Source organism: Alexandromys fortis, unplaced genomic scaffold, assembly GCF_014885135.2.
Source record: "Alexandromys fortis isolate MF-2015 unplaced genomic scaffold, M_Fortis_MF-2015_v1.1 scaffold_290, whole genome shotgun sequence".
Lineage (NCBI taxonomy): Eukaryota > Metazoa > Chordata > Mammalia > Rodentia > Cricetidae > Alexandromys > Alexandromys fortis.
The window spans coordinates 980,677-1,008,041 of NW_026068167.1; the positions used below are offsets into that span (position 1 = coordinate 980,677).

At 49.2% G+C, this 27,365-nt stretch overlaps 1 protein-coding gene across 1 annotated transcript; it reads right to left on the reverse strand.

Moving 5' to 3' along the window:
- On the reverse strand, positions 1–25,183 carry Fam83f (family with sequence similarity 83 member F). The gene is made up of 4 exons (XM_050128275.1): positions 23,931–25,183; positions 5,239–5,406; positions 4,619–4,740; positions 1–3,136 (listed from the first exon to the last, which is right to left on the reverse strand). The coding sequence occupies exons 1-4, from the start codon at positions 24,396–24,398 to the stop codon at positions 2,455–2,457; spliced, it is 1,440 nt and encodes a 479-aa protein (XP_049984232.1). The 5' UTR covers positions 24,399–25,183; the 3' UTR covers positions 1–2,454.
- Positions 25,184–27,365: the final 2,182 nt, after the last annotated feature.

Sequence of the window (27,365 nt, forward strand, 5' to 3'; positions counted from 1 at the left end):
TCTGGGTCTTCAAACTGCCAGGCTGATTCCATTGTGCACCCTCCCACCCTAGCCCCAGAGGAGGCGATTCTGTGAGATTCTCCCCAGGGCCACACCTGGGTTTGCAAAACTTTGCATGCTGTTTGACAACTATATACTTCTTATCAAGCAATTTTACAGGCTGTCAGCTCTCGGCTTTTCCTATCTTCCTCTCTCTCACCCACCCTGTCATCCACCCACGTTCTCTCTGACAAGACGGAGCAGAGACAGATAGGACAATCAGCATCAACTCAAAGGGACCTCAGAAGCCCTCTCTAGTTTACCCCTCCTCCTCTAGAAGAGGAGACAGCCCTGGAGAGGGAAGGGCAATGTGTCAGGAGCTAAGATCATGCCACCACTGTCTGTTACAACATGAGTGCTCCCTGTGGGAAGGGGATTCCTTCCCTGGATGGGTTCCTTCTCTGAGGAGAAAGCTGAAGTGGTTCCAGCCCATCGCAAGCTCCAGCTGGCCCAGGGTGGGGGCCCAAGATGCATTGTTAGGTGTACAGTCAGCAGCTCAGTGGCTGCCACCTTGAGGGAAGGTATCAGAGGTCCCTGAGCCTAGGTCTTGAGAGGTGTAGGTGTAGAAGGGTCTTTGGGAGAAAAAACTCGGCTTCTCAGCTCTGCCTTTGAGCAAGAAAGAATCAGGGGCCAGAGGTCTCAGTAGAGAGCTAGGATTTCAGGGCCTTGATGGGGTGGCAGGGTGTGTGTGTGTGTGTGTGTCTGTTTGTGCTACCTCTACGTTCTTCCCCAGGATGCAGGAGGGGACGACACAGTTGAGACTTTCTTATGTGTGTTAGCCACTCTTACCCTAGTCCTTCTGCTCAGGGACTGGGTGCTCTGGAGCAGGCACTCCCAAAGGCACAATGGGTCGGCTTGTTGGCTCCAGGGCAGTGTACAAATGCTCCGAGATAAGGAGCAGTGGCAAACACTAACTGCCCAAGTCATCTAAGCAGGGGAATCTGACACCAGAGGCAGTAGGAAGGGACAAGACAATGGTCTTTTCGTTTCTATGGAAACAGCACCTAATGGTAAGGGGCAGGAAGAGAAAGCTTCTACCTCACTTCCAGTCAGGAGTTGGGAAACAGTCCCTTTGTGCTTGGGCTCATTCCCCTCCTCCTCACTGCCAGGTGTTCACCATGGCAACCTCCTTCCAAACAAGAGGCACAGAGCACATCAGCATCTGGTGCTGGGAAGCCCAAAGGGAGTGGGAATGGGGACCAGCCACTCCTCCCTTGCCAGGACAAGGCCCAGGCCTGGCCCTGACTCAGGCTTACAGTCACTTAGTGCACTTTCCACACCTTGGACTCATGAGGGTCATCACGAGGACGAAGGGAAAGAAAGTGGCCGTATGGAACCTGGCCTGCTCGAGCAGTGTGGGCCCACTGGAGGCAGCAGGGCTAGGGGGGTGCTCCTGGTGCCTTACTGCAGAGACCCCCCAGACCTGTTCTATGAGGGACCTACAGCCCTGGGTTCAACAGGACACGAAGTGCTTCTGATCAGGTGATTTCCTTGCCCTAGGTCATTGATTATGGGATACTGGGGTCCTGGAGCCCTGGTGCTACTCGGGACAGATACTTCACAACCGGCTTTCATATAGTGAGCCAGCCAGGAAGCTCAGTTCTCATCACTGCAAAGCCCTGCAACCGCAGAGGGAAAAATCCCAGCACAGAAGTTCTTCCAAGGCAGGGAAGCTGAGATGAGAATGGCCCCACAGCAGCCTGTTCCATGTCACTACCAGACTCATGAAAGGTCATATCGGAGACCGCTCTGGAGAAAGAGGAAAAAGACTTCAAAAAAAGGGAAAAAAGGGCTTCAAGGAGATCTCTGAGAGGGCAAATCTGGCTACAAACAGACATGGGGAAAACAATCTAATTGTTATCATAGAAACCAGTAAGCTGGTCAGGGCAACAGTGGGACGGGGTATGTTTGACCAGGTGAGCGCTGGAAGACAGCAAGGAGCAGGATGGCCAGAAGGAGGCCTAGACTCACAGCCAGTGCTGTGCATTGTTCATTTATAAAAGGAAAACTTGGGGCTAGAGAGATGGCTCAGCAGTTAAAGAGCACTGCCTGCTCTTCCAAAGGATCCGGGTTCAATTCTCACCACCCACATGGCAGCTCACAGGAGACCTGACACCCATGTCAAAACACCAGTGCACATAAAATAAAAAAACAGAACAGAACTTGTCACACTTCCTTCTTTGATTAGAGTTACTATAGCAGTGACCTGAGCACCATGGAAGAGAGGGAGTCCTCACAGGCCATCCTGTGCTGAGCTACACACCAAGTTACTATAACGGTGACCTGAACACCATGGAGGAGTAAGAGAATTCTTACAGACGATCCCATGCCTACAGTGTGCTAAACACCAAGCAAGGCGTGTATCCCTCAGAGATGAGGAATCTGAAACTTGGACCTGCAGTGACTTGCCCAGGGTCACCAGTTTAGCAGCAGGAGCTCACCTGATATGTTGGAACCCTCGTTGGGCTTCTTCGCCAGAGGAAATTCCCCATCAGCAAAAATGTCTTGGGAGGAGGAGTTCTCCACATTCGGCCCAGCAGACTTCTTCACTCGTCGGCTGAAGAACCTGCTGAAGCGTCTGCCCTCCTTGGCCGGGATGGCATCTCCATTGGCAGCTTCTCCCTTGCCATTCTGGGATTTGTGCCTCAGGTCTCCATGCACCTGAGAGACCGTCCTGCCATCCTTTGTTCTCGACAATCTCGGGGAAATGGAATCCACTGTGGGCAATATCTGTTCTACTGTAGCCAGATCATTGAGAAAGCTCTCCAGACGCCGGGCAGACTCGCCACCACCACTGCCCTCCTGTCCCTCTGCGTTGCCATCAGTTTCCCGCTGCTGTCGCGCCGCCCAGCGCATCATCTCTCCCGGAGGAGGGCGGCTGCTTGCCACTAAGGAGTACTTGGGGTTGATAAGTTTTCGAGCTACAGTGGAGGAGTAGTTGAGGCCAAGCCTGCCTGCTAGACCCAGGTGCTTGTACAAGTTTACCTCCTCAGAGATGGCATACAGCTCCCGGAACTCAACGTCAAAGGGCTCCACGTTCTGCCCTGTCAGGAGCAAAAGAAGATTCCTGTCCACATAGGAGGAGCTCCAGGTAAAGCTGGGGATAGAAAGCAGAGACATGAATGGGCCCAAACCTCTCCAGTGTCCTACCAGTAGCTCCTTTAAACCCTTCAACCTGCTTCAACCTGCTCTGTCACTATGACCATACTGCCTGAAGCCTGGCGAAAAACGTCTCGTGGCCTCACACTGGATTGCTCTCTTTTCAACCAGGTCAAATTCCCTCCTCCCCCTTTCCTTCCCATGGGGCTTGAGAAGTCAAACCTGGATCCACGTCTACCCTTCCTGTGTGCCTTGTACATACAATGCAGTTACAGGCCCGGCAGACTTCTTCACTTACAGGGCCTAAGGTAGAACATTCCATAGGGAGATGGCAGGTCTTAATGCAAGGCTTTGAGGTTCAAATGAAATAACCAGCTCAGTACCCAGTACAAACACACACAATACGTAGGAACTAAGCTGTGCCATTTCTAGCACTGTTCCACCCCTGCTGATTCTTCCCAGAGTGCACAGGGTCTGCAAAACCCATACTTTGACTGCAGAAGAGGACTCCGATAACCTATTTATTGCTACATCTGCTCAAGTCTCACTTAAATTTCCACTTTTCCAGAGGAAAAGGAGGTTCTCATGTATCTGGTACCTTGCCTTCAGCTCAAATTCTGGAGAGCACATCTGTGGTGGTTTGAGTGAGAACGGCCCCCACAGATTCATGTGTCTGAATGCTTAGCCGCCAGTTGGTGGAACTGTTTGCATGGATTAGCGGTGGGCTAATCCCATATCATTCCCAGGTATTTCTCTTTGCCTTGTACTAGGGATAAGATGTGAGCTCTCAGCTACTGCTCCAGCACCATGCTTGCTGCCACCATGCTTTCTACCACCACGGTCATGAACCTTCTGGAACCACGAGCCCCCAAATGAAATGCTTTCTTTTATAAGTTGCTTTGGTCATGGTTCTTTTGTAACAGGAGTAAAAAAGTAATTAGACAATATTTTAATTTGCTTCCCCAGATCTTCTCCCTTTTACTTCTTGCTTATTCCATCCAAAAACCAGCCTCAAGGTACAGCCAGCTGCTGAGGACCATTACAACCAGACAACACTTAATGCCTATGAAGGGTTGATCTTCTCTCTGGAATACTCCATCTGTCAACAGAAAGTCTAAGGAAAGGAACTGAGCAGGAGGCTGTTTATGACCTGGACAGACCATGCCTCTCAAAACCATGATTGTTGGGCCTGGAGAGATGGCTCAGTGGTTAAGAGCACTGGCTGCTCTTTCAGTGGTCCTGAGCTCAATTCCCCGCAACCACAATGCCCTCTTCTAGCCTGCAGGTATACATGCAGACAGAGCGCTCATACCCCCCAAATGAAACAAAACAAAACAAAAAAACATTAAAAAACATTTAAAAAAACCCAAAAAACCAATAACCATGACTGTGGAAGCTCCAGGCTAGCACATCCCTGAACAATTACCAATTACCATGAATACAGGTCTCCTGGGCTCTCCCCTGTCCTGGTCCACCATACCTATAAGATCCAGTGGCTACTTTGTCTCCATCCACCATCAGGAACCTGGATGAGAGAGTCCCCTTGATCTTCCCCATGGGCATGTAGAAGCCAACTCCTGTCACAGAGCGGACCCGGATATTCTGTAGAGAAGAGAAAGACACCATTGCCCTGTCTGGGGAGGCCTCGAGACTCTGAACCAAGGACTTGCTTGGGGAGAGGTTCACAGATCCTGATTGCTGCCCAAGACTTTCCAAAATTCTCTGCTTCCTTCAGCCTTACATGTTTTACTTTCAAAAAGTTCAGGAGAGTACTTGCTCAAAGTTCCCAACCAGAGAACTACAGCCCTATGCTGAACCTGACTGTGAAGCCAGTGGTTCCACAGACTGACCACCCCAGGACTGGGTGAGAGCTGCCTCCTTCACCTCAGCAGCTCTAGGACAACAGAAAGTATTAAAAATATATAACTAAGCGGTTACAAGTTCCTGAGTCATGACTTTACATAGAAGGAAAAATATTGGGATCTTGAAGTCAATCTGAGCCCTTGGGCTTGGGAGGAGGAAGTGGGAGGAGCCAGAGGAAAGGGCAGGAGTCTCCCATTTCATCTTAGGCCCACAACCTGTCCCAGTGGTGCAACTCACCCGAATGCGGAAGTCAGCAAGTTCCAGGCCCTGACACATCTCCAAAAAGTACTCCACTCCTGTTTCATCCAGGATGATGTATACAGGGACCCGGCGCTTAGAGGCAGCATCTACGATGTCTTGAAATATATCCCCATCAGTGAAAAGATCCATGACGACGGCAATGACCTGGACAGAGAAGGTGCTGCTGAGACATGTTGTGACTGATACATGTTCTGAGACAACCTGCCCAGAGAGGTCCACCTTGCCTAGGGGCAACTGATGACCAAGAGTCAAAAACTCTACCTGACACTACTCTTGGGTTCTTCAGGCACCCACATTTTAAAGCACACTGAATTCAGGCAAAGGGTCCGAGGGTGCAGGCTCTGCTGCTGGTACTTCAGCCAGTTCTGGAAATTTCGAAAACTTTTCGGAAGCCATAACAGGAGAGGGCTGGAAACCTGCAGAGAGTTGCCCCTGCTGCCCCATGGAAAGGCAGGTGTAAGGAGACACTAAGGCAAGGGTGCATTTCCATCAGCCACAGATCTGTAGGAACATCACCCTCGCAGCAGGTCTGCACTCTCTGTCTCCCTGCAGCTGTCCCTGATGCTGATGCTGACAGAGCTAGAGTTGGCCAGGTACCTCTGACCTCTGATGCTCAGCCTTTTCCCTATGTCATCATCAAATTAAGAGCAGTGCTCAGGAGCCCTCATCAGTCCTGACTGTGTCCCCTTATAAGAAGAGGCCTTTTCACCCCAGGGAAGACCCAGTTCTGCTTTTTTTTCTTTTTTAAGACTTACTTATTTATTTTATGAATATGAGTGCTCTATCTGCATGTACAACTTTATGCCAGAGAAGGACATCAGATTCTGCTAGAGATGGTTGTGAGCCGCCTTGTGGTTACTGAGAATTGAACTCAGGACCTCTGGAAAAGCATCCAGTGCTCTTAACCTCTGAGTCATCTTTCCAGTCCCCCAGTTTTGCTTTTTTTTAAACATTTATGCTTCTCTCATATATTACATCCAGACCGCAGTTTCCCCTCCTTCCACTCCTCCCAGTCCTTTCCTCACCTCCCCTCTTCCCTAGATCCACTCCTTTACTGTTTCAAAACAAAACAAAACCAGCAAAAAGAGCATGCCTCCCAGGGATATCCATTAAACAACACGGCCTAAGACGATACAAGACTGGGCACAAGCCCTCACATCAAGGCTAGACAAGGCAACCCAATAGGAAGAAGAGGGTCCCAAGTGCAGGTAAAAGAGTCAGAAATACCCCGCCTCTCATTGCTGGGAGTCCCACAAAAACACCAAGCTACACGGTCATAAGGTATATGCAGAGGACCTAGCTCAGACCCATACGGGGCCGTGTTTGTCTCTTTGGTCTCTGTGAGCCCCTATGAGCCATGATTCCGTGGGTCATGTTCTCGGGGTGTCCTTGGCCCCTTGGCTCCTACAGTCCTTCCTCCCTATCTTCTGCAGGGTTCCCCTGACTCCGCCAAGTGTTTAGCTGTGAACACCCAGTTTTCTAATTTGAGCTGCTTCCATTTTCCGGCACAAGACAGCCGCCATGGCATCTTGAAGGGTTTTCTTGTGGGCCCCAAACACTGTAGACCCACCACTTTCTACTTATATGACCTTAGGCAAGATACTTGACCTCAGGGAGCCTGCTTCTTCAACTGCAAAGTGGAGATGCCCTGTACTTTATCATTTGCCACGAGGATTAGAGATAAGGCCACAGTACACAGTGAGTCCTCACTTAACAGTAGGTGAAAACACAGACTCTACAGCCAAGCCAACTCCAGCACCCTGGATGCCTCGGCAGGAACATAGAGCTAATACTGGCACCTAACTCAGTGTGTGGAGGACTCAGCGGCACACACTGACACAGAGCAGTGCTGGGCAGTGTTACGTTCGGCAAGCCTCTGTCACCTAGGACACCATCACCATCTTCACACTCCATTCCACCACAGTCTAGCCTCTGCGGGCTCCTACTTCCTCACTTCCCACAATATCACTTATTGCTCTCTCTAGTTCTTCTCTTCTTCCTTCTTCCTCCTTCCTCTTTTTCCCCCTCTTCCTTCCCCTCCCCCTCCTCCTTCTTCTTTGACAGGGTTCTTTGTGTAGCCTTGGCTGTCCTGGAACTCACTCTGTAGACCAGGCTGGCCTCGAACTCACAGAGATCTACCTCTGCCTCCTACATGCTGGGATTAAAGTTGTGCACCAGCACCACCTGGCTTTCTAGCTCTTCCATTTGCCAATCATTAACATCCACGTGATGATTACTGGTCCCTCAGAGGCACAGTGAGGATCTAAAGACAGATAAGTTACAATTGCCACAGGATGATAAGCCACTTACACGAAATAACTAAGGCGTAAGGTGAGGGAGATAAACGTCTTAAGAATTATACAAGTGACATGTGATGTGCGGCGGAGATAGGCAAGCACTGCTTTTAGCCAGGAAAGGGAAGAATAAAACAAGCCTTACAGTGAATAGGGTGCTTTCGGGGCAGGGTAAGAACTGAGCAAGGAACTTGGCTGGGCTGCTATGTGTGAGTGTGCCCTGGCCAGGGGCACTGGGCAGAGACAGGGGGATTGTGTCTTGCTTTTTTTTTTTTTTTTAACTTTCGAGACAGGGTTTCTCTGTAGCTTTTTTGGTTCCTGTCCTGGAACTAGCTCTTGTAGACCAGGCTGGCCTCAAACTCACAGAGATCTGCCTGCCTCTGCCTCCCAAGTGCTGGGATTAAAGGTGTGCGCCACCACCGCCTGGCACCTTCCTTGCTTTGAGGGACCTACAAAGTGAATATTTCTGACAAAAGGCACAGCTCCAGCAAAGACACTCTGAGGCACTATGGTTTTTAATTTCACATTAACTTGGCTGGGCCTCAGAATCCAGATATTTAGTGAAATACCATTCTGGATGTTTCTGTGAAGGTATATTTTGGGCTTCAAATAAAGCAGACTCCCCTCTCTTGTGTGTGTGTGGTGTGTGTGTTGACTTTCCTCCAATCAGTTAAAAGCCTTCATAGACAAAGACTGACTTCTCCTGAATAAGAAGAAATTCTGTAGGCCATATGCTTTTGAACGTGGACTATAGCTCTCCCCTAGGTCTCTAGCTTGCTGGTTTACCCTGAGGTTTGAGACTTTCATCTGGCCAGGTATAACAGTGCATACCTGGAATCCTAGCATTTGGAAGGTGGAGGCAAGAGAAGCAGGAGTTCACGGCCATCTTTGTATGTACAGAAAGTTTATGACAACCTGGTATTATCATCATTAACATCAGCATCCAATCATACCACCAAAAGCCAAGAAAATCAACCTTTTTTTCCTTTCTCCCATCACTGTTCACACACACACACACACACACACACACACACACGACTGATTCTGTTTCTCTGGAGAACCCTGACTAGTGCAGGCTGAGGATGGGTGTGAACATGCACTAAATAGTCCCCAAATACTCATGTATTTTGGGTAATTTTTCTAATCTGATTCTTTACAATTGCTCTACTGGGAAGGACCATTATTCCCATTTCACAATTGAGGAAGGAAATACATAGGTCCAAGTAATGTGTCCAAGGTCACACAGCTAGTACACGGCAAAACAAGAAACAGGTACACCTGACCCAAGAGCACATCTCACTGTCGCATGATAGTTTAGAAACATCAAATTAAAAAACCCATTCTTGGAAAGGACTAAAATCAGACAAATATCAGACAGAAAGAGGGGACACAAAGAAAATACAGAATGAAAAGGAGAATTAATTACAGATGTAGTAGAGATTTAAAGGATAGTAAAATAAGAGCTAGGTGTGGTAGTGGAACTTACAAGAGTAAGTGTGATTCAAGTGTGTGCTACGAGACAGTAAAGCACACCTAGCCAACCACCAGGGAACCGCTTGGATCTTGGCACAAGTCTATAAGAGAAGAGGGAAAGAGACATTCACTACAGCTTCCCTTGGGAAAACAAAGAATTGGCAACAATTCTTTCTCTGGAAGACGAGGTAAGGAAGCCGGCATAGGAGAGGATGCTCCATAGCTGACGGAAGCAATAAATGAGTTTCCTGCCAGTTCTTAGTTCTTAGAGCTTTTCCAAGACTTATTTTATTTGTATATGTGTGGATCTAAATGTGTGTCACATACATGTGAGTACCGAGGAGGCCAGAGAGGACACGGTCTCTTCAGGTGGTTGTGAGTTGCCTGATGTGGGTGCAGAGAACAAAATCCAGGTCCTCTGCAAGAGCAGCAAGTGCTCTTACCTGCTGAGCCATCCTTTCAGATAGTTGGATTGCTTCTGTAATTCCAGCACTAGGATATACAGAAGGAGGATCAGGAATTCAAGGTTATCCTTGGCTACAAAGCAAGTTCCAGGCTAGCCTAGCCTACAAGAGGAGCTGTCTTAGCAGGGTGGTGGTGGTGCATGCTTTTAATCTCAGCACTTGGGAGGCAGAGGCAGGCAGATCTCTGTGGGTTTGAGGCCAGCCCGGTCTACAAGTGCTAGTTCTAGGACAGCCAGAGCTGTTACACAGAGAAACCTTGTGAAAAAAAAGAAAGAAAGAAAGAAAGAAAGAAAGAAAGAAAGAAAGAAAGAAAGGAAGGAAGGAAGGAAGGAAGGAAGGAAGGAAGAAGAGGAGCGCTCTCTCTCTCTCTCTCTCTCTCTCTCTCTCTCTCTATATATATATATATATATATATATATATATATACAATGTTATAGTGAACTCTATAGATAGTCTAATACTAGTTACATAAAATAGTCTTATGATACTATATATTTTTCTAGAATACAAACATGTCCAAGGACTTACATTGAGCATAAGAGAAAGGAATGGGAAGACATGAGAAAGAGAAGATGAGGGGTCTTTTGGTAGACTGATGACACCAGGGGACTGTGAAACTGTGAACTATGGACAATGTCAGGTCTTTTGTACTTGAGGCCAACTAATCAAACAAAACACATGCTCGAGTTCCCTAGTGGGACTGACACTGTCCACTTAGGTATGGAGAGTACAGCGGCCTTTGGGGGGGGGGGTGAGGTACATGGTAACATGGTCCTACAGGGTATACTTCATTGCAGGGGGATACAAGCTTCCCCCGCACCCACGCAAAGGTTGACAGAGAGAACATTTGACCGCCACATCTGTGCCATAACTAAGCACTTTCTCCTCCCACACTGACAGAAACCACAGTCCACTGCCCTCTCTCATCTCTAAACTCTCCCCAGTGTCCGGCTCAGCGTCATCGCATGTCACCTAGGACAGCCTGGCCAGTTTCCAGCTGACTTCTTGGATCCCCATTTTTACTAATTTTGTACCTGGAAAAGCAAGCAGAGAAGTTAAGACTTGCCCTGGCCCCCACCTAAGTCTGTGAGAGGCAGAAAGTTCCCAGGATGATCTCATAGGAGGCCTAGACATCCTGGTGAGAGTCAGCCATCTGTGTCACTACCAATTAAACAAGGAAATATCTGTAGTAGGGAGAAAAATCAATTGCACACTGGCTCTTGTAATCTAGTTGGGGAGAGGTGATAAGCACCCTGTGCTTTGGTCTCTGAGGGTCCCTGCTTGACATTCATCCTCAGCATCAGGCCAAGAAAACCAGCTCCATTCCCTGTGTTGCACCACTGAGCGTGCCCATGATTCTCCATGCCGAGTCTGACTTCAAGGTTCCTGGTAAAGATGGAGGCTTGAAGCTTACCAATAAATAAGTAAATAAATAAATAATAAAAGATAAAATAAGACTTTACAGGCTCAGAATCCAGGGAAACAGATTTGATCAGGAGAGAAAAACACTGCCCCTTCTGGCTAGCTCCACATCCAGCACCCTTCACCTGGTTACCTACTGAGGCGTGACGCAGAGAGAGAGGTTAATGCAAGCTGGCAGTTGTTTAGGAGCTGTCGCAGGCACACTGGCAAAGGGGCTCTGATGCTGTAGGACTCCTCATGGATGTTTCCTTAGCTCATCATCTCTCCTTTGATAGCCTGCCCAGGCAGCAGGGGTGGGGGAGTGAGGAGGAGGTGCTGGGAAGCCCTAGAATGCCCTTCTATCTGCCATTCAACTTTAATGACTCTTCTAGCTTTCCAGCTTCTTTCCCTAATTGCCATTTGCGAACAGAGATGAGGAGGGCTCTGCCTTGCCCTGCAGTCCCGTATGTTTAGATGACCCAGACTGCAGGAGGCTCTGACAGATGTCCACACCCACAGAGCTGCTGGCTTCTGGGACAGCTCCCCTAGCCTGCTCCATAGGCACTTCCAAATCACATCCTTCCAATCACAGGCAAAGCCAGATTCTGTTGGTTTTTCCTCCAGATTCTGTTGGTTTTTCCTCCTCACTGAAGAAATCCTATCAGTTCTCACTTCTCACTGTGCCCCATGAACCCTCTCTGGGCCATTACCCCTTGCTGTTCTCACAAATACTACCACCCTAGCACAGGGGCCCCCCTGTCTCTTGGCTAACTTCTGGTATAGCTTTGTGGTTGGTCCTTCCTGTCACCTCTGCCCTCTGATTTCTTCTCCATAGCCTAAAACAAGGCTGATGAACCAGTTGGTCCCTCAAAATGTCCAAACTCTTAGAGATCTGGCATAGGCAGGGCTAATCAGTGGCGCAAGCCTCACCTCTGCCTCGTGTTTTGGGTCATTCAGAATGACCTACAATAACCTTAACCCTGGGCTTCTCTGTTGAAGCACTAGTGACCTCTGACACTGTAGGGAATTTAACAGCATCTGGGTCTCTACTCACTGGGTACTAGCAGCATCACCCCCAGGGATAAAAACCAAGTATTGCTATATATGAACAAGGAAATGTCTCCTTGAGTATGTAATATTGTGTGGTTCATACTTCTGTTTCTGAACCTTCCATAACCTGATGAAGCATCCCTGCAGCTTTTAAAACTCGAAGAACTTCCTGAGTTCCTTCTCTGAGAAATGTTACCCACACTCTGCTTCCTGCCCATCTGTACTCTAAGCAAAACAACAGAGGCTCTGGGCACTCCAGTGCCATCTCCACCTTCCCCAGGCTGTGGGCTTCTGATGGCGGACACAGGCAGATTCCTTTCAGAATCTGTCCTTGGCAGAGAGCTCAGGACAGGCATTCTCCGTATCTAAACAGAGATGTGTGTGTGTGTGTTGTATATGGCTATGGACTCGCAGATTCCTTTATGTCATTAATGACGAGGCATTGGGTTAAGGGCGGAAACAGACATGGAGTAAGAGTTTTGGGAGGTGTTTTTGCTAGAAGGCAGAGTTGAAGTTCTTCCTCAAGGACCTAGAGAATGGTGCTGTTGCCTAAGCGACAGCTCACAAGTCTGTGGCTCTGCTTTCACTCTGCTTACTGAAGATCCTGAAGGAGCAGCCAGCTCTGACTGAGAACAATACTTAACCAAGGGGGAGAGCTCCTACACCAAGGAACCCAGGCCAGAATGCAGGGCCTTCCCCAGCAGACACAGCAAGAGCCTTTGTGTAACTACAAAGAGGCAGCCTCCTCCCTATGACAGAGTGCAAAGCTAGGGAGCGGAGAGCATCTGCATGCCAGCACCTACAAAGCCGCTTGACCACATCCACACGCAGGCTGCTATTGTATTCGGCCCCTATGTTCAAAAATATTTCAAACTCAAGAAATCTCTCACAGTCAGAGAGAGACTTAGACAGCAATTAGCCCAATTCCGATCTTCAAGTCATCCAGTGGGGTCCTTGGACAGATGAGACTAGAGCTCAGGGTTCTAACTCCAGGCCTGGACTTTCCTGCATCAGGAGTGGTACAGTTTCCCCAGGCAATATGGACATAACAAGCTACAGAACCTCAGGCCACCTGAGGGCACACAAAACAAGGATGCCAGTGGAGACTATGGGTAGGGACAGACAACACAATTCTCCCCACAAGCCTACCCAGTTCACGTGACATGGAACCAAAGGCTCTGTGGGCAGGTATGGCTGCAGGGGCTGTAAGATCACAATCTGCACCACTTCTCTGTGGAAGGAAAACCAAAGGCATGGGACCAGCCTGCTGACCCCAGATGTATGCTGGTGAAAGCCACTGCTCTTGGTGGAGGAAGGAAAAAGAGCTGGGGGCATGAGTACTTTGCTGCTAGCTCCCTATTTGAGCCTGGGGCCCAACTTTCAGCCCACACGACTGCCTTGCAGGACTGTTGAGAGGTTTGGATAAGGTCATGACTGTGAAATTTCAAGATCACCTGTGTAGTTATGAGGACTCATTAAATTCACTAGCTATCAAGCTAACTCCCCATATCTTTAGCCTTCTGGTTAAAGAAGGCAGAAGCTGGGCAAACAGGTCCAGCTGCTGCCTCCCAGAATAGCCACCAATCTGGTTATTCTACACAAGGTGGAAGGTTGGTTTGCTTTGGTTCACAGAGCAGCCCTTCTCTTTCCACTGCGGAGGGCCATGCTGGCTGGGTCTGATCAAACAGCCTGTACTCAGATACCTTTGACAGTGGAATCCTATTCTGTGCTATCTCCTGAGAGGTCAAGGTTAGCAGGGCAGCACCCACAGTTATCAGCTTTTAGAGTGTAAAGAATCACTGGGAGACACACCAGGGACAGAGGGGGGCGGGTCCAGAATGTGGATTCCACGCCCCAAAGATTCTGATACCTGGGTTCTAAGATCGGCACTCCTGTCCTCCCCATACGGTCTGAGTGCAGAGTGAGTTGGTCACCTTGAGTGAAGGCTAGCTAGTGTTTGGAAAATAATATAGAACCTGGAGACAGAAAACCTTTTTGCTTGTGTGGTTTGGGCCATTTACTCGCTGTTGAATGGGGAAGGGGACATCTTCGCAGAGCTCTTGTGGTATGTACGTGACATATGCAGATGAGTGTGTGCATGCCCACAGCCTGTCGAGCTCACCACACAGTTTAGGAGACTTCCCATGTATGGAAATGATTTCCCTGGGCATGGAAAGCACTCTGGGTCCATAGCAGGGACTTTCCTTTGTCATCCACGCTGCAACAGGCCCCATCTGAATGACACTTCAGATTTCCAGTTTATGTAACCCAGGGCAGCCCGGTGTAAAGAGGAAAGCAGACTAAGAGAGCCCAGGAGGGAGAGACTCAAGGTGCAGGACCTCACACAAAAACACTCTCCGATCCGAACCACAGCCTTTGCTTCCTTCCACCCTGGCCCTAAATCTCCATAGTCCAAAAGCATAGTAGGGAAAACAGACTTTGAAACTGGGAGTTCTACATTGGCTGTGAGATAGAGACAAGGTGCGTAATTTCTCTGATGTCTGTCTAGAAAATGTGGCTATTTCATGGTCATTAGAAAAGAAATATAATGATACCTGGACAGAACTGTGTCTGATCTGCTACAGAGGGCCCCTCCCTCCATGGCGGAGTATGGCACATGCAGTTCTCAGCACTAACTGGTTACTAGCTTACCCTGTCCCTGCCGTTCTTCCTTCCTGCATATGGATCCCATGACACAAACCAAAGTATGCTGTCTCTACCCAAACACTCCATAGCTCCCAACTGCCTACAGCAGCAAGCCATAGCCCCTCAGACTGGCTGAAGGTGTTCCACATTCCCAAAGTTTGTTCTTCTACTTCCCCCCAACAATGAATTCACCAAGATGATCTGTCTTCCAAACAGCTGAGCAGGCTAGAGGCCCTATATCTCAACTCACACTGTTGGCACCTTGTCCATGTGGTGAGGGGGACTGTTCTTTTATTTCCTTTTCTTTTTTTGGTTTTTCAAGAGAGGATTTCTCTGTGTAACTCTGGTTGTCTTGGAACTTCCTCTGTAGAGTAGGCTGACCTCGAACTCACAGAGATCTGCATGTCTCTGCCTCATGAGTGCTGAAATTAAAGGCGTGTGCCACTACCACGCAGCACAACAATTCTTTTTAAGATCCTAGGCCAGCTTTTCTCTGCCCCAAGACATGCTTTTGGGATGACTTTCCTTGCACTAAGTTGGTGTTAATTAGTGAAAATTATCTAATGTAAGCTCATTTTAACATTAGCTTAAAGCCAAACATAATTAGGAAGATAAATCAGCTACTTAAAAAAAATCCAATGAAGATACACAAACGAGTTTTTGGATCATCCACTAGTTCGGGCAGAGCAAGGCACTACAGAGTAACGCAGGCCTTAAGAAATGCTGGACAAGGGGTTTGCTGACGGACCAGCTTGAGTGGGACAACAGGTTGGCAGCTTGCCTGGAGGGTTCTGAGAAGCAGCAGGAGTGATTGAGGCCATTGAGAGTTGATATGGCCTTGGGAAGGCTTCCCCAGAGGGGTGTGTGTGTGTGTGTGTGTGTGTGTGTGTGTGTAGGTGTCTGACTAAGGGGGTTAGGTTAGGGAGGGGCTGGTGGCTGAAGGCAGTCAGGCTATACATTTGGGGGAGGGGAACTATGAACTCACAGAGCTCAGGCCTTCAGCCTTACACACGGCCAACCCACTGTCTGCCCTGCCCTTAGGCTTCTTGGGAGCTCAGCATACATGGGCAAGCCTAGGTCTCAGGCTCATCTCAGCTCCATCCAGTTCCACCACTGACCAGCAGTGTGACTTCATCCTCTCTGACCCGCAGTTCCCTCATCTATAAAATGATAAATTGTTGTGGTATTACAGTCTAAAGAGCTGTTGGGGCTGGAGATGTAGTTTGGTGAGTTATCACTTCTATAGCACATACACACAGTCCTGGTTGGATCTCCAGCACACACAGTCCTGGTTGGATCTCCAGCACACACAGTCCTGGTTGGATCTCTAGCACACACACAGTCCTGGTTGGATCTCTAGCACACACAGGGTCCTGGTTGGATCTTCAGAACACACAGGGTCTTGGTTGGATCTCCAGCACACACAGTCCTGGTTGGATCTCCAGCACACACAGTCCTGGTTGGATCTCTAGCACACACAGGGTCCTGGTTGGATCTTCAGAACACACAGGGTCCTGGTTGGATCTCTAGCACACACAGGGTCCTGGTTGGATCTCCATCACTATGAAAACCAAATACCTAGCTTAAGTACCCAGTATACAATAGCTATCAACACCATCTCCCAGTTCTCACTGCACTGAAATGTGTTTTCTTTTTGCCTCAGCCATTAGATCTAAGAAAGGTTCACATTTAATTCACCTGTTAATTTCTTGTAGCTGGTGTACAGTACATTCTTGATAAGACAGGCTGAGTGACCACACAGATGGAGGATTCTCTGGTCAGTTTGAAAACCCCTTGGGAAGAGAAGTTAAGGTCTTTCACAGTGTGCCATCCAGAAGCCAGAGAAAGGAAGAGCCCTAGGCCCTACCTGCAACCCACCATCTTCTGACTTATTAAGAAGAGACAGAGACAGAGACAGAGAGAAAGGGTGGGGGAGAGAGAGGGAGAGAGAGAGAGAAAAAAAAGAAACATTTTTCCGGAGCCTCCCACGTGCCCAGCACAATGATGACCAGCCTACAAACTGTTCCCAGGATGAATACAGATCATCAGGAAGCTGGGCCAGAGACTAATCATTAGAAAGCCATCGACTCTCTTCCAGGGCTAAGATTCTGGGATCATTAGCAAGAGCGGACTCCACGGATTTGAGGAAGGAAAGGGAAAGCTGGAGAAAGCAGGAACTCCAGCTTAGGCTGGCTGCCCAGAGCACCTGGAGAGGGGAGGGGGTTACCTAAGTGCCAGTTAGTGCCAGGAGCCATGGCAGGCAGTCAGCCCTGCAGGACCTCTGTTTTCTGCCCTGCTTCCTCCCAGCTCAGATTGGAGGCTGGCCCCAGAACAGGCTCTGCTTTGTATATTCTATGAGGGAGGCAGGGCTGGCCAGCAGCCAAAGGGAGGCAGCATCCTGAGGGCTGAGAACATTGAGGGGGAGGGGTGTTAGCATGGGAATCCCTAAAAGGGTCCTCACCTTCTAGGGAAAATACAAGTCTAGGGGCTATGGCCTCAAAGAGGACAATCTAGGGAATCTACCCACACCCCTATGTCTGTGGTGCCTGCCCCAACACTGATGAGGGCAGTTAACAGCCATGGACTTGTCTGTCTCCAGAGCCAGTTTACAAGCCTCCAGGGTTGGACTGGCAAAGCATACTGATGACAAATACATTCTGAATGTTTCTGGAAGTTTCAGAGGGAAGAGATGGCCCCAAAGTACAATTCTTAAGAATAACATACACTTGCCCAAGGACACGAAAGAGTTTGATCTGGGTGGGATTTTAATCAGTCTTGCCCAAGTCCTAGAGCCTCGTACCTCCCATGAGCCTCAGGATGTTAAAGGAAACAGGCACTCTTTCTCAACAGTGTTAAGCCGTCTCACAGAAATCCTTCTGTCTGCCCGCATTACTCCCTCTTTTTACGGCACAGTCCTTGTGATTCTTAGCACCATCTTGTAACTGTAAACAACACAGTAAAAATCACCCCCATGTTACAGAAGCAGAAATAGGGGCCAAGCTAAATCGAATAACTCGCCCAGGGACAACCAGTAAGCAAGGAAAAGAGATATCCAGAGTAGGCAAGAATGAGGAACTCTCCCGATCTTCCAGCTTCCAGCTTTGGATGCCTTTCTCTGGTAGAGGCTTGGATCATCTCTGCCCAACAGACCCAGCTTTACAACCACGAATCCTAGAGAAAATCGTGAACAAGCTTACCAAGGCCCCACCTTCTATGTTCTACTCTGGGGTTAGTGGAGGGGTACACATCTCTGTCAGTCTTTCAGGAACCCATAGTGTAAGATTTTTGACCCCCTCCCCACACACACACAACAAAGAAAGAAATGGCCCACAGCTGCATTCAGCTCAGAAGTCTAGCTCACTCCTGGCTGGTGACTCCCCTCCCAAGGAAGCTCTAGGTCTCCACCCTCAAAGGTGAGCCCATGCAGGTAGCCAGGCTTTCCAGGGACCATCTTCAAGCCTGACTTCCCTTCCCAGTTTAGGAAGGGGGATGAGAATGGGATCTTTTCATGCTTTTCCTTCTTATTCCTCTCTGCCATAGCAGAATCCAAAGGGATCCCAGCCTAAGGGCTTAAGGGTTTGGGTGCCATAGGCTGGAGCCGGGCAAACTGCTGGCTTCCCCTACTTCCACCAAAGCACGGCCAATAGATGAACAAAAGGGGCGATGTGAGTAGCTCTCTATAGGGAAACAGGAAGCATACCTGCCGCCACAAGCCTCAGGCCCCAAGTCTCCCAACTCTAGCTGCGGTTTCCCTCTCCCTCAGAGAAAGCAGAGGTTATTTTCCAGGACAATTAATGCTTCTGCTTCTGGTGACCTTAGCTTCCACAGACAGCCCCTCCATTTCTAAAGCACCTATACACACTGTCCTTATTGGTCAGCAGACTCAAGTGGGAAGACATTTGTCCAAAAGATCCCAGTTTGGAAGAAGAAGAGTGGATCAAGACAGAAGCTAAGACCCTAAAGCCTGGCTTCTGTCACTGTCATGGAAGTTGGGTTTTCATTACTCAAAGAGATCCTAGTTCTCAGAAACAAAACAATGACTGAGCAGAAAGACAGATTTAGAACTCCACAGCTAAGATTGCAGATATTGCCCAGAGATTTCAGAAGCCCAGACAAGCCAGGGCAAGAACCAGCAGGGCTGTGGAGCTGGGACTGGAACTGCAGCTGGGCCACTGGCTACCAGTCCTCAGGAGACAAGGACCCCAGAACTGCCCAAGGGTGTCCAAGACAAAGACCATATAGAATAGTCACTTGTGAAAGGGCAGAAGAGTTGACAGAGGAGACAATGTGTAAGACCTGGAGATCCCTGGACTCTTCAGAGGCTGTCTTTGACTCTTGTGTTTAACTTAGCTTCTTCTAAGAGCAGCTCAAGCTGGGGCACATGCCTATAATCCTAGTACTTAGGAGGCTGATGTGGAGGATCGTTGCAGGCTCAAGGACAGTTTGTATTATGTAGTAAACTCCAGGTCAACCTGGGCTACATAGGGAGACCTGGTTGTCTTGAGGGTGGACAGGGGGACATCAGAATCTCCTATCAACTGCCCCTCTGAGGTGGAAAGGGAACAGGATGAGACAAAAGGAGCTAGAAATAGAACCAGCTCTTCAGCAAGATGGTTATGGTATGAGTGAGCATTATTACCTGACTCTACAATTTTATCAGCCAGTAAAATTTAAAAACATTATGTAAGCCTTTCTCCCCTTTTCAGGAATGTGGTGTGATATGCATGTATACTGACATGTATGTGAGTGCACATGCATGTGGAGGTTGGTGTTGGGGAGCATTCTTGACAGCTCTTCCACCTTATTCATTGAGGCAAGGTCTCTCAAGTGAACCCAGAGCTTGTCAATACGTTAGTCTCGCTAACCTTCATGTTCTAGGGATCACCTGTCTCTACCGTCTTTGGTTGAAATTACAGGTAGGCCACCACGGTCACTCAGCTTTTACAGGGGTTCTGGTCATCTGAACTCTGGTCTTCATAATTGTCTGGCAAGTGCTTTAACACAGTCCTAACTCCCCGAGGGAGTGACAGCATCTTCTTCTCTGTGTGCTGATGGCTAGCACAGGACCTGGGCAGAGAAGGCACTAGACTTGGTACAATTTGCTGGATGTGGCTGGTGACTGATGTTCATGGGAAAAGACAGGGAGCTTTAGAATACAGACTGCCACCTGAATAACCAGGTCTCTTGGTAACATGAATTGGTGACTCCAAGACTTACTATATTCCTTGGGCACTGCATCCCCGCTGTTTACCTTTGCCTCCCACCACTTGCCCAGATGTCTGGTCAAAGCTGCTGTATCTACCACACCTTGTGCTTTGGAGGCTCTCTCCAAATCCTCTTGGCCTTGGTCTAAAAACGTTACTTCATTCTTGGGACCTTAGGGTTCCTCTGTGACACGAGGACAATGATCAGCCTTCCAGTGCCAAGGAAATCAAGCAGCTCACAGAGAAGAGGGAAGAGCTGCATAGCTGGTGCGTTTGGAATGCAGGACCCGGGAATACAGGAGTCAGGAGTCAAATGGATGCCACTGGTCATAAGGACAGGCAGAGGCTTGGTACCTTCTCACCCTTCCTGCTAGGTCGGATGTTCAGACAGCTTCAAAGAGCCTTCCCTAACCTGGCTTATGGGCGGGACTAGTGTCTCTCCTGCCACACCTTCCCTGAAGGATTTGTCATACTGAATTATAAGGATGGATTAGCAGGCTACTGAAGAGTGGCAGTGTGTCTCACTCATCCCTCCAAGATCAAAGGGATACAAGCCCAGCAGGACCAAGGTTGCTTGTTCCTCTTCCTCTGGCTTCCCAGCTTCCAGAGATGTCTTGCTGACAGATGCTCCCTGGCCGTTCCACAGGTCTAAGCTGCCCAAGCCCAGCAGCTGGCCCTGGTCGTCCTTGTTAGTGTGGCACAGGCTAGGATTTCTAAAAGGCTTGGATTTCAAGTAGACAAAGAAAATCATTAATGACCCTAAAATAAGCAGATCTCTCAGGGTGGAAAGACAACAACAGAAAACCCCACCCCACAAGCAAGCATGGCTGGATCTTTGAATGCTGGGTACTAGAGTAACTTGCCATTTGCAGAAGCTCAGAGAGTGACTACTTAACATGTAACTCCTCAGAGGTTTTTCTTTTATGACCAGATACCACCTCCAAACTGACCCAAGTCCTCACTGGCTTCCACACCTCCCCAAGCCAAAATTGTGTTTTCAAAGTGTTCCCTAATTAGGCTCCTTCTCTTTCCCTGAGAAAAAGTTACGGCAGCTCGCTTGTTCCTATTTGTCTTCGGGAACAAAAATAATAGCATCGTGTAAGATTATTCTAAAGATTAAATGAAATAAAACCCCCAAACCCTGGCACCCAGGTGGATTGCCTTCCCACCGAGGCCATGGGATTTCAGCAGTCTAACCCAGCCTCAAGGCAACCAGACACTCCCTGGAAACCAGGGAAACTCCCTCCCTCAGGGTGAACAGGGAGGAGAATCTCATTTGATTGCCAGGGAAATGTGCTCACCAGTGGGATGAGCCAGAGGCAGGGCCAGGCAGTGGCCAGGATGTGCCATATCTTGAGTAAAAGGTAGAGATCTTGGTCTTTCTATAACTAAATTTCTTTTCTGCTCTGTGCCTCAGTTTCCTTATCTGTAAAAGAGGGCACAGTACACAGCCCGATCAAGCCTCACAGTCTACTTCAGCTCCCTCCAATCAAACTTTTTTGCATTAAAGCACAAGTAATCTCTCATTTCCGGCTCAGTCACCCCCTCTAAACCTGCAACCTACCTCCCACAGGCGCCTTCCTAAGTACAACCTCAAAACTTCCTTTTCTTTCAAGCACAGCCTTGGCATTTAAGCAAATGCATGAAGGGGGAAAAAAAAAAAGTCCACAGCTTGGCTATTTAAGGCTAGTGCCTGGTACACAGCAGACATCCTGGAAATAAGTATCAGGTCAATCTGCACACACAGGACTGGTTCACAACGGCAAAAGATTCTGCTAAATATTTATTTAAAGAGTTAAGAAAGCCCCACAATACTGGACAGACCTGCCATAGAAGCTGCAGTGGAGCAGGGAGGGCCTTGTGTCTGCCATCTTCTAAGAGGGGCACATGATGGATACCATAGCTTGTGACCGTACTAGATCCCCTCAGACTCCTTGCAGAATCCTGACACAGCGTGACAAAGGACAGCAGGTCAGGGAGGCACACTGGTTTAGAGCAAGGGCTTCGGTGTATGGATTCTAGCTCTGCTGTTTACTAAGTTAGGCAACAAACTTAACTGTCCTGCATCTTGATTTCTTTTTCTCCAAAGACAAGGGAAACGTCTGTCCCATCTAGGGGTGGTGAAAAACAAGGGCCCAGAGTGTGAGATGACTTAGGAGGAAACAGCGTTTGCTGACAACCTCAGTGCTACCCTTTTTCTGTGCCTCAGTTTCCTTACTGTGAAAGAAGGTGCTGACAAAAGCCTACTAAGTCGCAAAGACTCCTCAGCTCCCAACAGTCAAACTTCTTTGTATTTTGAAGCCAAAATAATAGTAATTAAAAAAAAAAAACACTCTTACTTCCTGCTCCAACCAAGAGACTGCCCAGGTTTTTTTTTCTCTCTGCCATTCCAAACCTACAACTCACCTCCCATAGAGAGGGAGAAACAAATTCCTTCAAGTTATCCTCTCTCTCTCTCTCTCTCTCTCTCTCTCTCTCTCTCTCTCTCTCACGCACACACACACACACACACACACACAACAATAAATGGATATTTTTTTAAGCAAATGAGAAAGTCACTAATGCAATGGGTGACGTGTCACAAACACTAAGTAAATAAGTTTGGTGAATATTACAGCTCCCTCCAGCTGTAATAATACATCATGAGTCCTGACCTTTGACCCCAGCTACAGCCTGCTGCCCAGCACTGCCACCCATTCCTTTTCCTTTTCTTTTTTTTTCTTTGTATCCAGCCTTGCCTTTTTCTTCAGCACAGTGTAGTCGGACAAGGAGCAATTATTCTAGAAGCAAAGTGGAAGTCAGGGCAGTGAAGAGCTTCCTCCGGCAACAGCAACCCACCTTAGCCCAAGCCTAGGTCACTCCCACGAAGAAGAGCCCCTCACTGCCCTTCTAGCATCTTTTGTCCTGTTCGGCCTCCAGGAAAAAGATGGCTCTAATTACACTCGTGTAGTTGAATACCAACAGTGAACCTAAGCCTCTGGACAGCAAGGGCTGTTGATGTGGCTTAAAAAATCCCCGTGAAGGGTTGACTAGGTGGTGAAAGGTCTTGCCACCAAGCTTGACTACCTGAATCCAACTTCTAGAACCCACATGGCAGACGGAGAGAACCAACTCCCCAAAGATATCCTTTGACATCCCTATGTGCCGGATACCCCAACACAATAAACACCCGTGATCAAAGAATATCACCACGCAGTGTTTGGCAAGTAAAAGCATAGGCTGTCCCATTAAATCTGAATCCAGGCAAACAAAGAGCCACGTTTGGCATCAATGTATCCCATGCAGTATTTGGGATAAACTGATACTAAAGAACTAACTGAAGTTCAGATTTAATGCAATAGCCCACATTTTACCTGGAAACTACCCAAGTGCCCAAGGGCACAGAGGAAAAGACTAAGTCTTTCACCTACCCCACAGGCAGCTGTCCAACTGGGATGCTAATCAGGCTCCTGGGAAACATCTTTTAACACCCAGGCAGAGCAGATGGGCTAAAGAGGAGCGTCTTCCTGAGCCGCTGAGTCCAGTGCCTGCCTTGTGGGGAGCTCCCAGGACCGGGCCAAACCACAACGAGCTCAAAATAACTTTCCTCATTCATTCGAGCCTGCTTGGGCTCTAGTACCAAGCCCAGGAAAGGGTGAGAATGTGAGAACGTGGTCGTTTTGGGGAGAGGGGTTCCCAAGAAAAGTTCACCTGACGTGGAGGGTAAGGGAGATCAACACCAACCACCCGCTTCGTGAGGCTGGGAAGATCAAAAAGGGAAATGGCCAAAGATAAACCTTGTAAATAAATCCCTGGGCACAGGTCATGATCAAGCCCTTTGAGAGACCAGTTTAACACAGGGCCTCACAACCTCCTCACTGCCCAAGAGGGAAAGCTGGGACAGAGGCGCTTGAACACAACGCCGGCGCCTCCGGACACAGTAGGAAGAATGACTAACATCCGTCCAGCGCTTTGTGATTTGCCACAAATGTTCACATCCATCTTTCAAAAGGTCTCAGCCCAGCTCCACGAGGTGAGGGTGAGCTGGGGACCATTTCCTGGAGGATAGTAAGAGCGGCCAGGAAGCGAGAGCAGGTGTACATGTGGGGTTGAGGGGTGCGGGTGTCCCACTGGTGCAGGATTGGGGCCGAGGCCTACCTTCTGGGCCTGCTGGATCATCTGTCTGACCACCTGTTTCAGGTGCGGCGCCTTCTCCTCTTTGGGCGGGTGGGTGAAGAGCGTGACACGGCTCACGCCGCGGTAGAAGCTGGAGTCCGTCCATCCCAGGTCCAGCGGGGGCACTTCGGTGTCCGAGCGGTCTGGCCAATAGGCAAGGGACTCGCTGGGCTCGGCCGGGGCCTTGGACTTGGCCTTGCCACTGGCCTTGGAGACAGCGGCTTCCTCGTAGGGGCTCCAGGCGGCGCGGAGGGCCTGGCGCTCCTTGCTGGAGAGGAAGTCCCGCAGCCGCTCCTTCTTGACCCGCTCGCGGTAGGCCTGCTCGCCTCCACCCAGCAGCGCCTCCAGCGCGGCCCGCCGCCGCTCGCAGTAGTAGAAGGCGGCCTGCGCCTCGGTCACCTTCTCGTTCACGTGCGCCTCGTCCAGGCAGCTCAGCTGGGACTCGGCCATGGCGCCTCAGCCCTGTCCGGGGACCCCGGGCTTTGGACCCTGCCGTCCCCACCGCTGCACCTGGAGCGGTCGAGGGGCGGGGCGCCTCACCTGGCCGCGAGGTCCGCCTCGACCCGCCCAGCGACCGCCAGCCGGCCAATCGGCGCGGGCCCCGGTGCGGGCGCGGCCGTCGGGCAGAGAACGCCCGCCGCCTCTGCAACGCTTGTGGGGACCTCGGGGCAACCCCGTCGACGCCGTGTGCGACTCTGGCCTACCTAGCCTGGTTGGGACACCAGCCCCGGAGTGGAAGGGAACTTGGAGCCGGGCCGTAGTCGGAGCCACGTGCGAGCCACGCCCACCTCCCAGCCACAACACCTTGGTGCAAGAAAGGTCGGCGACTTGACCCTTTACGCATCCGGCACCCTCCTGGACTCAGCTCCACCGGTTCAAGCTCATCTTTCCCCAGGCAGGGCCCAGAGCACACGTTCTGGCCCGGATGCCTGCGGGGTTTAGCAATCTGACCCCTCCAGCCTTCAGGATCCGGGTGTGGATGCTATTGGGTGAGACCGTGTCGACTGTGTAGGGGGCAGTTGGTGTGGGAAAGGAAAGATGCTAATGAAATCCCTATTCCTCCGCCCACGCGTCCCAGTTCTGAGACCAGAGGCCTCCAGAGGCTGTCAATTCAACACCGGCACTACAAAATTTTTCTTCTAAAAGAATCACCCAAACAAAAAAAGATGTAAGCAGGCAGCAGTGAATTTGCCCCTCATTTTAATTTGAAGTGTTGTGTGCGTGTGTTTCGGCCTGATAGGCTGCCAGAGGCCTGATTACTATATTAGTGATTCAAAATATATGTTTGAGCTCAAGGAAGGAAGCTGAGCACAGACACACGCGTGCACAGCACCACCAGAGGCTCTGCTGTTTCCCATTGGATTAAATACAATCTTCTTAGTCATTAACATATTATTTTGTTCGTGTGCTGCTGTACAATTTTGATTCTCCACACTCAAAATATTTTCAGATCATAGCAACCAAAGGTTCACATTTCTCTGATTTTGTAGCACAGCGTCTCGGAGCTGGAAGGAGCTTTAGAAATGAGTCCAACCCCCTCATTTCACAAACGAGGAAATTGAGGCCTAGAAATAAAGGCTTTTCTATATCTCCAGAGAAAAGGGAGGCTATGCTGGGGGAACGACTAGGCTCTCTGCAGTCTAAGAGGTCCCTCTCCTACATGTGGCCTCCCTTGCTCTTTCTGTTCCTGTGAAAGGACATGGGTTGTTGGGGTCCTGGTTTTAACCTGGGGGGTGTGTGTGAGGGGGTCAAGGACTCCCTTGCTCTCCCTCCATCTCTCTCTGTCTGTGTCTCTGTGTCTTTCTGTCTCTGACTCTGTCTTCTCTCTTTCCCTCACTCCCTCCTCTGTACTTGGGATAAAACTCAGTACTTTGCCAAGCTAGGCAAGGGTTTTCATTGATCTACACCCCACAGCTCCACTGATGGTCTGAGGGAAAAAGGAGTGACTAGATTGTCTTCATGGGCTAGAGAGATGGTTAAGTGCCCTGGATGCTCTTCCAGAGGACCTGGGTTTAATGTCCAGCACCTACACAGTGGCACACAACTGTCACTAACTCCAGGTCCCAGGGGATCTGACACCCTCTTCTGGCCTCTGCGGGCACCAGGAATGCAGGTGGTGCACAGACATAAAAATGCAGGCAAAACACCCATACATGTAAGATAATTTTTTAATTAAAAATAGATTGCAGAGTTTGTGACAATGGTCTAAGATCGGGGATGGTGAGCAGCAAAGGTGGCTGTCACCTCACTTGTTCCTCTCCACTCTTGACAATCAGAAGGCTTTACTTCCAGTAACACCCCACTCTGAAAGTACTATAGGCATAGTCTACTTTTAGCTGGGACAGCATTTGCTTTGCTTTGGAGGCCCTGTGAGATGCCAGACCCTATGCTTAGAGAATACAGAGGAGCTTGAGGCAGTGGAAGGAAGGGACGGACAGTCAAGGATAATAATACAACTAACCTGAGTGTATCAAATGTGCTTTAATAAACGCAGTCAAGCCAGGTGTGGTGCCATACACCTGCCATCCCAGCACCAGAGAAGTCGAGGTAGGAGGGTGGTGAGTTAGAAGTCAGCCTGAGCAACGTAATAAGACCCTGTTTCAAAAAGCAAACCACCAACCCCACGAAAAGCAGTCACGTGCTCGAAGAAAAACCTGATTCAATAAACATTTACTCAGTGCTTACTATGCACCTGGCACAATTCACACTCAGCATTTTATTTCATTTTTTTCTTTCTTGAGACAGAGCCTCAGATAGCACAGGGCCTCAAATGCATAGTAGGTAGAAGAGACATGCTTTAAATTCTCGATCCTCCTGCCTCTCCCTCCCAGATGCTAGGATTATAGGCATATGCCACCATGCCAAGCTCAGTGTCTATTTCCTAAGAGAATGAACCAGAGATCTGGGCATGGTGGCTCATGTCTGTATTCTCAGCACTTGGGAGGCCGAGGCAGGAAGATTGCTATGAATTGAAGGTAAATCTTGGACTTCTGTGATTGTTTGAATGAGAAATGCCCCCTATATATAAATATTCAAATGCTTGGTCCTCAGTTGGTGGCACTGTTTGGGGAAGCTATGGAACCTTTAGGAGGTATGATATATTGTTACTTTCCTTTTGCTGTGACAAAGGACACCATGTCCAAGACAAGAGTTTACTTGAAACTTTTGGTTCCAGAGGTGAGTGTCCGTGATGGCAGAGCAAAGGCGTGGCAGCAGCAGCGGGAAGCCACCGAGGGCTCATATCTTTAACTGGAAATGCGAAACAGAAAGCAAGCGAGAAATGATGGCAGTCTTTAAACTCTCAAAGCTTGCCCCAGTGGCATATTTCCTCCAGCAAGGCCACACCTCCTAAGCCTATTAACTGAGGACAAAGTCTTCAAATGCCCAAGGCTCTGGGGGACATCTCAGTCTAAGCAC